The sequence below is a fragment of the Quercus lobata genome, chromosome 2 (genome assembly GCF_001633185.2).
Source record: "Quercus lobata isolate SW786 chromosome 2, ValleyOak3.0 Primary Assembly, whole genome shotgun sequence".
NCBI classification, from domain to species: domain Eukaryota; kingdom Viridiplantae; phylum Streptophyta; class Magnoliopsida; order Fagales; family Fagaceae; genus Quercus; species Quercus lobata.
The window spans coordinates 16,331,518-16,345,797 of NC_044905.1; the positions used below are offsets into that span (position 1 = coordinate 16,331,518).

The window sequence follows — 14,280 nt, forward strand, 5'->3', positions numbered from 1 at the left end:
TTAGACTCTTTGTATTTTGCACAACATTAACTCACACTGAAAAAGAAAAAAAAAAAAAAAAACTTAAATAGGACATGTGACACAAAATTAGACAACAATTGAAATCCAATTTAGAACCTAATTGGATATTCTCTCAGTTTTGGCTTTAATTAAATGTATAGAATATCTAGTCACTAATTTGTGCTATACACCACATAGTTAACTATTGTTAAATATATTCACTATTCAATATTTATAATAGTGAAACAAAGATATACATCTTTTGAAAAAAAAAAAATAAAGAAACAAAAAACACTACTTATGTTTTTACCGTGTTTAAACAACACAACACGTATTTTCACAATACTTTTTCACGCACATGTATTTTCATAACACTTAAACAACGTTACTAGAACAATATTACCAAATGGGCCCTAAACTTTTATAAACCATGGAACAACAAAATACAACTTAGTGACAAAAGAAAATTTTCAAGTTCCACCGAAGCTATTAGGGGTAGAAAAAAGAAGCAAATTTAGCGATGCAAAAATAACATTCTATGAAAAAAAGTATTCATCCAACAAAACTAAAATGTCAAACATGATAATAAAAAAAATCAAGATACTTTGGTGGCCCATTACCTTTAGCTTTCTTTTAGCATTTACTCCATCCATAAAAACTTTAGAATCAAACATGGTGTCTAGAAGTTTGGTTCTTAATAAAATATTAAACAAACACATGGGTAATGAAAGTAAAAATACCAAAAAAAAAAAGGGATACAAAAACACAAAATATTAAAGAAAAAATATGAAAAGTAAAAGTAACTACGAAGAAAAATTCATGTAAAAGATACCTTGAGACTTGAGGAAGAAGAATTTGTAAAAACAAAAGAGCCGAAACGGCATAGAGAAGGTAAATAGAATAAAGAGTTTTGGTGTGGTGCAGTATATATATAGTAGTAGTAGGTTGATTTGGTTTAAAACTCCATTTTACTTAGGAGTAATTGGTTTTAAACTCTCTAGTTTGTTGAGTAATGGTCTATTTAGAACTCTCAATTTGACATAATACATAAATTAATAAAAAAATGATGTGTAAAATTTTAGGACCAAGGTTTATGTGGCAAAATATTAGAAGGTCAACTAATAGTCAAAAGTATTCGGTTTGGTTTAAAACTTGTAGTAGTTGGTTTAAAACTCTTCAATTTGCTTAGTAGTCATCAGTACTAGGTTTAAAACTCTCCTTTTTGACATAATAAGTAAATTAATAAAAAATTATGTGTAAAATTGTGGGATTAAAAATGGCAAAATATTAGAAGTTGGATTAATACCAACTTAACCAATTGTAAAAGAAATTGTGTCCAAAATTGCTTTTATTTCAAACCGCACACAGCACAAAAGGCCCCAATTGAATGGAATGGAAAAATGTGTGGAGCGAAGTGGGCGTTAGCATTCATCAAATACATTGTTGTGCCACTTATAACCCTGACCATCGCACCCTACGTCTGGAACATTGTTGGGCTTAGTTGGAATAAGGTGGGCTCGGATTTGGAACCCACCATGCAAAGCTCCTCAGTATTCTTAGCTGCCAAGCCTCCTGCTCCTGCTGCCTGGGCTCCCCTTCGCGTGAATTCGCTGTACACAAGTCGACCACCGACTCCGACCACAACCAACGATCCCAATTCAATGGCGGCAGCTGGTCCTAAGTGGGCCCAGAAAACCATAACTCTTCCTCCCCAGAGAAGGGGTTGTCATCTCATCACCCCTAAGGTACCAAAATCACCAATTCCATTTCCAAACCCTAGAGACAACATCAACTCCTTGTTATTGGCTAGACTAGATTAATGGTTTTATTTTTGGTCTTTCAATAACATATTATGATATGTTTTAATTGTTTGGGACTTGACTCCTGTTGTATCATATGAACAAAGTCTAAATAACTTGAATAGAGCAGAAATGTTTTTATTTTTATTTTTATTTGATTGTTGAAATTTGTAATTAGTTTGGAGCTTTATTAATATAATGGATTTGAAATGATTAGGTATAAGATGTCATTTAAAATCCACAAAAGATTAATATCACAAGTATTTTTGTTTGAGCAAAATATCCAGAACTCAACTCATCATGTATTGTTAAATTTATATCTCGAATCCCGACACAACCTATAGGAATCAAACATGCTTGTCACCACCTTCATCCTAGTTGAATTGAGCAATATTAACCTTTCATTGTTTTAGTCCCCTTCATCGGCTCACTATTGTATTTGTTTACATGTGTATGCATAGAAAGGAAACTTCACTGGTAGATGTTGTGGCAATTGTCAACTCATTCTAGCTTTTCAAGTGAGAATGGGTTCTGGTCTTGAATTTATTCGACAAAGTATCTTCAACTCTGAATTTGATTATCGCTATAGTAGTATGGTTATTTTATGTTCACAGCTCACAGTAGTGACTCATACAATGAAAAATAGAAGCACCTACAGTTGCTACCAGCATATCTTAAAGACCATCTTTTATATTACTTACATTATTGATAAGAAATTGTTTCTAAAATATCAGATTGTGAAGGAAATTGGGCAAGATCTGTCAGAATTCAAGTGTGGCCTTGCTCATCTCTTCTGTGAGTGATATGTTATCAGTCAAGTGATTTTACCTTCACATTCATTGTGGTTTATTTGACGGAATTTCATCTTTTATTTTAAACATTTTAGTGCAGCACACAAGTGCTTCTCTTACTATCAATGAGAACTATGACTCTGATGTCCGGGAAGATACTGAGACATTCCTCAACAGGATAGTTCCAGAGGTTTGTTTGCCTTCTTTCATGTAGTAACTAGAAATCTATAGTCTATATCATCTGACAAAAAATCTTAACTGGTTTTTGGATATCTATTTTCAGGGACGGTCTGCTCCTTGGAAGCATACAATGGAAGGTAAGTATGTATTTTTTTTAACCTGAATTAGGCTAGGGGCTGATTTCTAATTCTATATATGCTCTGTATTTTCTCAATTTTCCTATACACAAGTGTTGGTTTTTAGTTGTGTAACCTTTGCAGGCCCAGATGACATGCCAGCACATATCAAATCTTCAATGTTTGGCTGCACACTCACGTAAGATGATCTTATACTTGTTGTTATGATTGTGTATTTACTTTAGTTATATCATCTATTTTCCAATTAACCAGTCTTCATTCTTGTACAGGGTTCCAATTACAAATGGACAGCTTAACATGGGAACCTGGCAGGTATATGACAGCATTTTTAATTTTCAAAATTCTCCAAAAATATCTAACGATCAGAAGATCATTTTCATGTGGATTTTTTCCATGATTAATCTAACAACGTGTTTCAGAAAATTAATTACTCTTAGGACTAGAAAATTAATCTAAAATTAATAAGAATAACAACAACAACAACAACAACAACATTCTCTTTTACGAGTACGAGCCAGTTAAAATCCTATTGATCTAGGTAAACTCCCATAACCGTAATACTTGGTGTCAGATACAGATGAAACTGAAAATATGTACTTTAGGACACATCAAAGATATTTATCAACAAAAAAAAAAAAAAGACACATCAGGATAGGTGGTTCTAATGGAATGGCAGAGGCATTTTTCTGGACTTATCTGTGTAGGGCTTAAAATCATCAAGTATAAGAATTTTTTTGTAATTCATTAAAGATGATGAAAATGTTGGCGAGGATAAAACGTCGACAAAACATTGCAGATCATGCCAATAATCTTTGGTCCACACGGCATATCTCTCTGCCCCCCCCCCCCCCCCCCCAATTTTTTTTCTCCTCTCCTTCCCAGGTAAACAAGAGGTGTAGGTGAGATCATGTTTCATTCCCGCATATACTTCACATAAATCAATTATAGCACACATGCTTTAGGTGATACAGGTCACATCTAAATTGTCTCTAGTGATTAGTTGTATAAGCTGTTTGACCTTTGCCTGCCTGGTAATTACTATATCAGAATGTGTTATAAGTTCCTTCTGCCGTTATGCCTCAGGGGATATGGCTGTGTGAGCACCGTGACCAAGCTACTCCTCGCAAAGTTGTGGTTACTCTCAATGGAATATGAGGTTCGAAAAATTTGGAGATTTCTGTTTCTTTTCTCATCTGCGTATGTAAGCAATGATATACTTTTTTTTTAGTATTTCCCTGACTTGATGTGTTGGTAATGAAATGTCAGTGTTGTGCTGCATTGCCACTTGGTTTTAAAAGGATAAAGCTTCGTGAAGATGGCATCTAAGAGTTCAGGCAATTATGAGAAATTTAGATTCATTAGTTTGATCAATTCATGATAATGCCAACCCGTTCTCAAGGAAGTTCAAAATTATCAAGGACAATATCAATAGATTGATTTTAAACAGATTAATGAAGCAATATGTGTTGCCAGTAAAGTTGGTATTCTACCTAGTATTTGTTGTCTATTGTCTGTCGTGCCCTTGTTGAATCAGGTGATGTCAATGGATTGCAAGCCTTCAACATCTACTGTGCCCTTTAGGACACTTGTTAACAAAAGCTAATAATGAAAGTTAGATCTTTAACGGCAGCAAGTAGTTCGGACTTGGGATGTTGCCAAACTTTATTCCTTCCCACCACCAGATAATCAAATGCCTATAATCTAAGAATCCGATCTCATCTCCCTAGAGAGCAACCAATGGAACTGAGAGCTTCTTCATAGAACCTTTGACCTCCATACAACTAGCATCAGAAGTGGGATTTTTCTACCAAATTGGCTGGCTTAGTCGACCAAGGTTTTAGAATCTGACTGTGGCCTTTTGAACCCTTTTGAATGGAAAAAGCTATGGATCCTAAAACTTAATAAACGACTCTTTATATATTTTGGAGAATTGCTTGGGATATGATTCCTACTAGGGCTCATTGAATCCAAATTTGTGATATAAGCTACCCCCAGTTGCCACAATCATTCCGAATCTTTGGTACATATTTTATTTTGGTGCCCTTTTGCCACGATTGTATGGACACATACCAAGTTCCCCGCTCACCTCACATCTCTTGCTAACAAAGTCATTATCTAATTGGATTCGCTACATCTCTGACCCAACAAAGATCCTTAGTTTAAACAAAACAGAGGCAAAACCTTTCACCCGATTGGCATATCTTGCATGTGGCTGAATTTGGCGGCACAAAAACAAGTTCATTTTTACAATATTTCCATAATCCGCCCCATAAACTTAGCAATTGAAATCAATAAAGCATTCAATTCCCGTACTGAAGCTTGGGGCCTTGGGCATCCACCATCCCTAAGCAGCATTCTACATAGTATGCCCAAGCTAAAAGGCCTTCTACATAGTATATTGAGGCAAGGAAAGATCCTAGCTGGTCCAAATTCAACTTTGATGCCTCTGTAACCGATACAGGATCTCTCCTTGCCTCAATATGCTAAGATTTTCAAGGCTCTATTTTATTTGTTAATATTGAAATGGCTTCCTCGTGCACTCCTACGTGTGTGCGGAAGTAAAACTGCTCTTCTTTGCAATCTTTTTTTGAAAGGTTCTTTGCAATCTCTTTTGCCATCAATCAAGGTTGCAAATTTTTCTACTTTGAAGGAGACGCCCAAAATAATTATCGACTCTATAAATCCTGACTTGCAACTCAAATGGAATTCCTATCTATCGTAAAAGATATTAGAGCCTAGTGTAACTGCACTGTTATCTCCTTCTCCTTTTGTCCCAAGTCTCTTAATTGTTTAATCCATAATTTTGCCTATTGGACCGAAAATTATATGCTGTACCCGGCATGCCGGGTACACCATATACCTGCTCGGACCAATTGGACCTCCTTTTATAAGACTTGGGAATCCCAACCCATCAAATGACAGGAATGCAAAAAGCAATAGCAAAGACTTAAATGACTATTAACTCTGCCCCAGTCAAGATTTCAGCAAGAAATGTAAAAGCAAATGAGAAGAAGTTTGAGCCTTTGAGGGATGACAATGGAGGGAGATGCATTGCTCGTTCCTCGAAGAATGCAAACAAAAGGTTTTGCGAAATCTTTCCAACGGATTTTTGGCTACAGGTCTTTCGTACTTCTCTTTCTTTTTATGTGGATTGCAGGTGTTTAACTGTTTATGAACTATGCGCCATTAAAGTTTCATTCAATAACATACGGTCTCATGCCTCATTTTAAGCTTGCAATTGTTGTGACTAAACTGAGTAAAGAATACCAAGTTGTCAACGTACCCCCAAGAGAAATCAAATCATTACATGGTTCAATTTTGTTTTGATTTTATTTTTTTTATTTGCACCATATCCCCCTTTTGGGTGTTTGCTGATGCAGGGGAGGTTCTCTCTCCATTTTTTGCCTTTTCTTAATAAAACTAATCATTATTTATCCAATAAAAAAAAGAAAGTAGTTTTGATGTTGTTACTCTATTATCTAAGTATTTCCAACTTCCTTTTTTGCGGACATAAACATAGATTATTTTAGGAATTAACGAGTGAAAATTATTCTCTCTTGCCTTCATGCTCTAGAACAAGAAAGGTTTTCCCCCCACCCTCCGCAACTTCTGCTCTAAAAGTTTTACTAAATAATAAGGGAAGAGAAGGGGGAGGGGGAAAGTCGAAAATGTAATTCGGAGTAAAAGATTATAGAAAATAAGCTATTTATTCTCCAAGATTATTGGAAATTATTTACTCTACAATGTGTAAGGTAACAAACAGATTAAAGTAAGAACAAAAACCATTCATTGAAGGAAACAGACAAACATTCTCATTTCTAGTAAACAGCAATGGATAAGACTTAGCGCATCATAATTCGGAACTCATCAAAGCTTAAGACGCCATCTCCATTGAGATCAAACATTCGAATCATAGCTTTACAATCCTCAGTGGACTTGGAGTCACCCAGTCGATTGAGCATCATTTTCAAGCTTGTGGGGGTAATACAACCTGACCCCTCCATCTCATACATTCCAAAAGCCTCTCTCAGCTCCTCATTCTTGTCTTCCTCTCCTCCTGTGTCCATTAGTTTCCGGAATTCCTCGAAGTCAAGCTGCCCATCTCCGTTCAAATCAGAGGTCCTCACAGCTGCTTCTGCCTCATCAATTGACAGCTCGCCCCCAACAGTCCTCACACAGCTTTGTAACTCAGAAGGAGATATTTTACCATCTCCATCCTCGTCAAAGTAATTGAACACCCTTTGGAGCTCGCTGCTGTAGTTTCTGCTTGCATTGGAACCAGTTAGGGAAAGAGAACGCTTATCTGCCTTTCTGCTTGGCGACAATTTAAGACGCAATCTTCCCAAAGCTGATTTTTTTGGTGAACTTGAACTAGGCTTTTCTTCCAATATTGTAATTGGAGAAGAGGAGGGTGAAGAAGAAGAAGAAGAAGAAGCTATATCGTGTGTGGTCTTCATGATGAAACCTGGATTAATTGAAACCAGTCTGCTAAATCAAAGAACCTTGAACTGGGTATATACTTGAACTAGAAAATAGTTTGAATAAATATATGTAACAAGAAGCTAGCTGTTACCAGTTATGGCCTTAATGGGATATACCACGGCCCCAAGGATATGGATAGAAATTATTCAGAGAACACGGTTTTGAGTTGTAAGACAGCCAATTGTTTTTTTTTTTTTGAGTCTGGGGCTAACTATGACAATTACGATTGTTGATAAGGTATATATAAGGATTCAGTGGCTATAGCGAGTGAGCTTCTCGGGACATTTCTGGAATTTTCTTTTACTATTGTTTTTTCTTTGTACTGTTCTGTTCCTTGACTTCTTTCCTTTGACTAGGGGGACCTAAACACAATCAGATCGTACATCTGTAATCGCAAGGTGGACGTGGAGGCAGATGTGCCATTGTCGTACAATAATGGTAACTCATTGTACCGGTTGTTGGTCACCGTCATTTGAATTCTTTACTACAATTGAGCCCACTCCTATGAAAAAAAAACCAATATTTGCTTCATCTGGCCCTTTTTGGGCTTTGGGAAAAGATATTAAACAAAGTTTGTCAGGCATTTCAAACACTATTTTCAGTTTTTAAATAACATTACATATATTTTTATACACTTTTTTATTTATATGTATTTCAAAAAATTACAAATAACACTACTCAAACTCTTCTACCAAACGGGTCCTTAATATTTAACGATTATAACGATCATACCTGTCAAAAAAAGCATGTTTTTTAGTGGCAAACAAAAACACAAACTAATAGAATATTTTAGTAATTTTAAGTGCCCATTTGTTTCGCTTCGTTTTTTAAAACTAAAAAAAAAAAAAAAAAAAGGTGCATTTGGTAAGGTTTAAAAGTTATTTTTTCTAAAAATTTGCGTTTTCATTTGTAAAGGAAAAGCTCAAATCGTAAAAGTAGCAAGGAGCTCTATTGCAAAAAAGCACTGATGTGCGTTTCATGTTACCGTTGGAAGTTGCGCAAATTTCCCAAATTGCCCAATAGCTATTCTTAAAAACCCAATTTTATCCCTTTGCTTATGACACAATTTTACAAAGGAACTCAATAATGAAATCAAAACAAAATAAATAAATAAATAAATAACCGATTTGACCTACTTCTACCGCATGTTGTTGGCAGTGGGAAAGAGATCAAGTAGCGGTGGGGAGGAAGACAAGCGGCGGTGAAGGCAAAGTATATTAGTAGATGACGAAGGCGATTTTCCTCCCTTGGCAATTTCCTATTCTCTCTATCTTTGTTTGATGAGAATCAAATGGTGTGGTTGTGTGTGACCTTTAAGTTTGTGTGTTTTGATGGGATAGAGGGAAAGAAACTTGCAAACAAAGTGGTAAGAGAAATGAGAGAAAGGAAGAAAGAAAATAAAAAAAGAAAGAGACCTCTGTGGAATGTTCTAGAGTTTGGAGGAAGTGGTAGGGAAAAAAAGGAAAAAAGTAAGGGTACGTGTGTGGAGGAGAAAAAAAGAGAAGGAAAAAAGAAGAAGGAAAAAAAGAAGGAAATATGGATGAAAAAAAAAAAAAAAATAAGGAAAAAATAAAATAAAGAATAAGAAATTAAAATTGAGAAATGCTATTACAATATTTTCACAATAAATCTTAAGTGATAGGTAATTATTAGCTAATATTAGTGAGAAAAAAATAATTTTTTTAGAAAAAGAAAAAAATAATTTTAATAGTACGTTCAAATTAAAATCAATATCAATTTATCACAAATGATTTTTTTGTGAAAATATTGTAAAAATATTGTGAAATGTAGTTGTGGGGCCCGAAATCTGAGGTCCCAGCCCATTTTGTGTTAAAAGCCCAAAACCCAGGCCGAGGAGCCCTAATGCTAAGAACGCGCAATGAAAACTCCTTGAAAGGTCCAAGGATGTTGCCGAGGACGACTTTATGCCCAACATCTCACAAAAAGGCCTGAGGAAAAGGACAGATTCAGCACAGGAACAGCACAGGGGAGAAGGCTGCCAGCACCTTAATGTGGAGCCCAGCGCCTGACAAATCCATACTCATACCCTGCTATCCAGCTTTCCCTAACCACTCTGATGTGAGGATTGATAAGACAAGTAACCACCCTGAACAAGGGGAAGCGGACACGTAGATGAAGATTGGGAAGGAAATACTAGTATAAAAGGGAAGCTCGTGGTATTGAAAAAGGGGACTCCCATTCCACCTCCAAAAAAAGGGAGATGATCTGGGTAAGAACATCTCAACAACACCTGAGATTACAGAAAAAATCCATCGTCGGGTAACCGGGATAAGACCCTAATAGTCCTCGGATCAAGTCCGAGGAGGCCCATCCCATAGGATGCGATGCCGTAGGGCTTAAACGTTCAAGCCCAAAATCTTTTTCTACACGAATTCCTCTAAAACCAGGACCGGGCACCGCCCCGTGACCAACGGCTAGCTTTTCAAGCCCACTCTCTACAAATCATATTGTGAGGGATCGTTCATGCGCGAGCTCAACATCCCTATTGGGCCGCCAGAGAATTGTGTCCTTACAATTGACGCCGTCTGTGGGAAGGCTTGCGCGTTGGCGCAGGTGGCGGTGGAGTCAACTTTCTAACAAGCAGAGGTTCGCGGAGTTTCCTCCGTCTCCGGCGACATGCAGTTGTCACTTTGACAAAAACTTCTGCTAGGGGCTGCGCCTCGCGGTGACAATGGCGCGGATAGCTCTAGGGGCTTCTGGCCTCAGGCCGGCTTTCCCCGCCCTGGTCTAGGGGCTTACGTTCGAAGACAAATAAGTACATAAAAACAAGTTTTGGACAGAACTAAGGCCTTGCATGGTCCTCGGACTCAAGCCTATGGGGAAACCAAGTACAGAAAAGAAAAAATCATAAGTTTTGGACAGAACCAAGGCCTTGCATGGTCCTCGGACTCAAGCCTATGGGGAAACCAAGTACAAAAAAGAAATCTCATAAGTTTTGGACAAAACCAAGGCTTTGCATGGTCCTCGGACTCAAGCCTATGGGGAAACCAAGTACAAAAAAGAAATCTCATAAGTTTTGGACAGAACCAAGGCCTTGCATGGTCCTCGGACTCAAGTCTATGGGGAAACCAAGTACAGAAAAGAAAAAATCATAAGTTTTGGACAGAACCAAGGCCTTGCATGGTCCTCGGACTCAAGCCTGGAAATCCAAGTACCAAAAAGCCTATGGGGAAGTACTCATAAGTTTTGGACAGAACCAAGGCCTTGCATGGTCCTCTATTCACACAGAACCAACAAACTCAAGTACAAAAAAGAAATCTCATAAGTTTTGGACAGAACCAAGGCCTTGCATGGTCCTCGGACTCAAGCCTATGGGGAAACCAAGTACAAAAAAGAAAAAATCATAAGTTTTGGACAGAACCAAGGCCTTGCATGGTCCTCGGACTCAAGCCTATGGGGAAACCAAGTACAGAAAAGAAAAAATCATAAGTTTTGGACAGAACCAAGGCCTTGCATGGTCCTCGGACTCAAGCCTAGGGGGAAACCAAGTACAAAAAAGAAATCTCATAAGTTTTGGACAGAATCAAGGCCTTGCATGGTCCTCGGACTCAAGCCTATGGGGAAACCAAGTACAGAAAAGAAAAATCATAAGTTTTGGACAGAACCAAGGCCTTGCATGGTCCTCGGACTCAAGCCTATGGGGAAACCAAATACAAAAAAGAAAAATCACAAGTTTTGGATAGAACCAAGGCATTGCATGGTCCTCAGACTCAAGCCTATGGGGAAACCAAGTACAAAAAAGAAAAAATCACAAGTTTTGGACAGAACCAAGGCATTGCATGGTCCTCGGACTCAAGCCCATGGGGAAACCAAGTACTTAAAAGAAAAACTACGTTACATGGACCTTAGAATCTACCCTCGGATCCTCAATACCAAAGCGATTGATGCAATATAGAGCAATATGCTACCAAAAACACGATTGAGATCCCTCACTGCTCGGCTACCCTCTCAGATGAATAATTTAGAGTTTATCGTTCTCGGACGTTTATCTAGCATGCATCACACAACGCTCGTCCATTATCTCGGTTAGTTCCAAGAGTTCAATTTATTAAGAATTACCATTGTTATACTTGATAATGTCAGTAAGTTTAAACTAGTAGGAATTTGTTTTAAGGCATTTTCCTGCTCCAAGTATCATTAAAGGCAAACGTATACTCAACATTCATTCACAAAGTTATTGCTGCCAAAAGGAGAAATATTTAGAAAGAAATAAACTCATTTTTTATTAAGACAAAGAAACAGTACAGGGTACAATGAAAAGCTGGAATAAGCTTACATTAAAGCTAATTACATAAGTGAAAAGAAAAGATACAAGAGAATGAAGATAAAGCCGAAGAAGAAGTGCAGAGGAGAGATTGGCTGCTGCTCCAAGATGCTGTTTAAGGAAACTATTCCTCAATACTTTCACATGCCCATAGCTCAGGCAGTCAAAGAACCCAACGTGGGGCTAGCACTGTTGAAGAAAAGGTGCAGAGAGCACCTGGCTTCGGGCTAGCGCCGCTGAAGAAAAGGTGCCGAGAATCCAATTTGAGGCCTGCACCGTTGAAGAAAAGGTGCAGACAGCCGGAAGTTGATGGGCCTCCACGGAACCACGCCTGCAACAAGGCAGACGGCGATGATGGCGGAAATTCCTTCTTCTGACATACCAAAAATCTGGCATGACCAGAACCTGCTTCGGATTTTGACTAAAAGAAGGAGGAATACCATCTTCCCCCTGTTAAAATGGAGGACTGATTTGAATCTGTGCCATCCTTGTCCATACCATATCACCTTGAGAATTCGGTGCCTCTGAAGCGTGCGGAGACCTTTCATCCCTATCCACGCCTCAAACATCTTGCTTTGAGGCAGAGTGGCACTAGAAATAAAGATCACGAATATGAAAGAAGAAGTATGATCCTGAAGAAAACAGGAGAGTTCATGTGCAGATGGAGTGACCCCCTGCCCTATTTATACGCAGAAGTAAACCGATGGCATTTAATGCATGCAAATTTCCAAGGGATGCTACGAACAAAGCAGACTCAGCTCAATTTCCAACCTCATCCTCAGCCGTAGGATCTGAAGATCCTCGAGAAGGCGCGCCTCGAGTACTGAAATGTCAGAAGACCCTGCGTGAGCGAAAAATAAAGGAGTGGCCCTTATCTTGACACGCCTCCCATGTAAATGAGAAAATGCAAGTAATAATGGAGTACTGGATTTGAGCAAGCCGTAATGTGGGCCTAATGTCACCAAAACCCTCCTTCCCAACTAAAAAGTCGGGCAGCAGGATTTTGAGGGGCTATTGTGGGGCCCGAAATCTGAGGTCCCAGCCCATTTTGTGTTAAAAGCCCAAAGCCCAGGCCGAGGAGCCCTAATGCTAAGAACGCGCAATGAAAACTCCTTGAAAGGTCCAAGGATGTTGCCGAGGACGACTTTATGCCCAACATCTCACAAAAAGGCCTGAGGAAAAGGACAGATTCAGCACAGGAACAGCACAGGGGAGAAGGCTGCTAGCACCTTAATGTGGAGCCCAGCGCCTGACAAACCCATACTCATACCCTGCTATCCAGCTTTCCCCAACCACTCTGATGTGAGGATTGATAAGACAAGTAACCACCCTGAACAAGGGGAAGCGGACACGTAGATGAAGATTGGGAAGGAAATACTAGTATAAAAGGGAAGCTCGTGGTATTGAAAAAGGGGACTCCCATTCCACCTCCAAAAAAAGGGAGACGATCTGGGTGAGAACATCTCAACAACACCTGAGATTACAGAAAAAACCCATCGTCGGGTAACCGGGGTAAGACCCTAATGGTCCTCGGATCAAGTCCGAGGAGGCCCATCCCATAGGATGCGATGCCGTAGGGCTTAAACGTTCAAGCCCAAAATCTTTTTCTACACGAATTCCTCTAAAACCAGGACCGGGCACCGCCCTGTGACCAACGACTAGCTTTTCAAGCCCACTCTCTACAAATCATATTGTGAGGGATCGTTCATGCGCGAGCTCAACATCCTTATTGGGCCGCCAGAGAATTGTGTCCTTACAGTAGTTTTTAAAAATAAATGAAGAAAAATTGATTTAAGTATTATGAAGTAGTTGATTTAAGTATGAAATAAACTCATTTATATATACATTGTCATTTTTGGTAATTTACCACTCAAACCGTCACTTTTATAAGTGCTAGCCAAACATTTAGTTTTTTCAAAAAAACACTTTTTAACAGTTTTTACCAAACACTTAGTTTTTTCAAAAAACCCAGTTTCATACTGCACTTTTTAAAACTTCCAATTTTTCAAAAAACATAATGTAAGGACACGATTCGTGGCGGACCGTAACGGTGTTGGGTTCGCACGTAAAAAGGCCCAAACAATATCATTTGTAGAGCGTGGGTTTGAAAGGCTAAGCCTTGGTCGCCAAACGGTGGGTTTACGTGATATGCATACATGGTTAAGTCGTCTTCGCCTTAGGAGTCTTTCTCCTGGAGGCGGGTTGGGAGGCTCTGGTTTTTGGCCATTTTTCCCAGCCCCATCTACGAATTACTTATCTTTCCTTTTATACTAGCCTGTGTTTTTTATCCTTCGTCCACGTGTAGGATCGACATTCCAAGACTGATATTTGTCCCATCAGTCCATACCCGGAGTGGTTGGAGGTGGTTGAAAAAGCTGGAGAGTATGGCTCTGTCAGGTACAGAGTATTGAATGGCAGTAAGGGCAGCTTTCTCTGGTCATTTACGCTTTCCAGCATCCCCTTTTCTACTGGCACAGATATTTTAGATTTTCTTCAAAGTTGTTTCTATACCATTTTTACCCTTTCTTCCGAGGAGACTTTGGACTAGCCGAGGACTGAATCGTCCTCGGCTGTATCCCAATGCTATGTTGTACTTGCCTTACAGT

The 14,280-nt window shown here is 38.7% G+C and overlaps 2 protein-coding genes across 2 annotated transcripts; one reads left to right on the forward strand and one right to left on the reverse strand.

Moving 5' to 3' along the window:
- Window positions 1–1,369: 1,369 nt before the first annotated feature.
- LOC115974741 (UPF0047 protein YjbQ) lies at window positions 1,370–4,384 on the forward strand. The gene is made up of 8 exons (XM_031095243.1): window positions 1,370–1,745; window positions 2,534–2,594; window positions 2,686–2,780; window positions 2,874–2,907; window positions 3,031–3,085; window positions 3,177–3,219; window positions 3,991–4,063; window positions 4,174–4,384. Exons 1-7 carry the CDS (start codon window positions 1,401–1,403, stop codon window positions 4,060–4,062), a joined length of 705 nt encoding a protein of 234 aa, XP_030951103.1. The 5' UTR covers window positions 1,370–1,400; the 3' UTR covers window position 4,063; window positions 4,174–4,384.
- Window positions 4,385–6,595: 2,211 nt separating this feature from the next.
- LOC115974742 (calcium-binding protein CML38-like) lies at window positions 6,596–7,605 on the reverse strand. The gene has a single exon (XM_031095245.1). The coding sequence runs from the start codon at window positions 7,362–7,364 to the stop codon at window positions 6,750–6,752; it is 615 nt and encodes a 204-aa protein (XP_030951105.1). The 5' UTR covers window positions 7,365–7,605; the 3' UTR covers window positions 6,596–6,749.
- Between the last annotated feature and the right edge of the window lie 6,675 nt (window positions 7,606–14,280).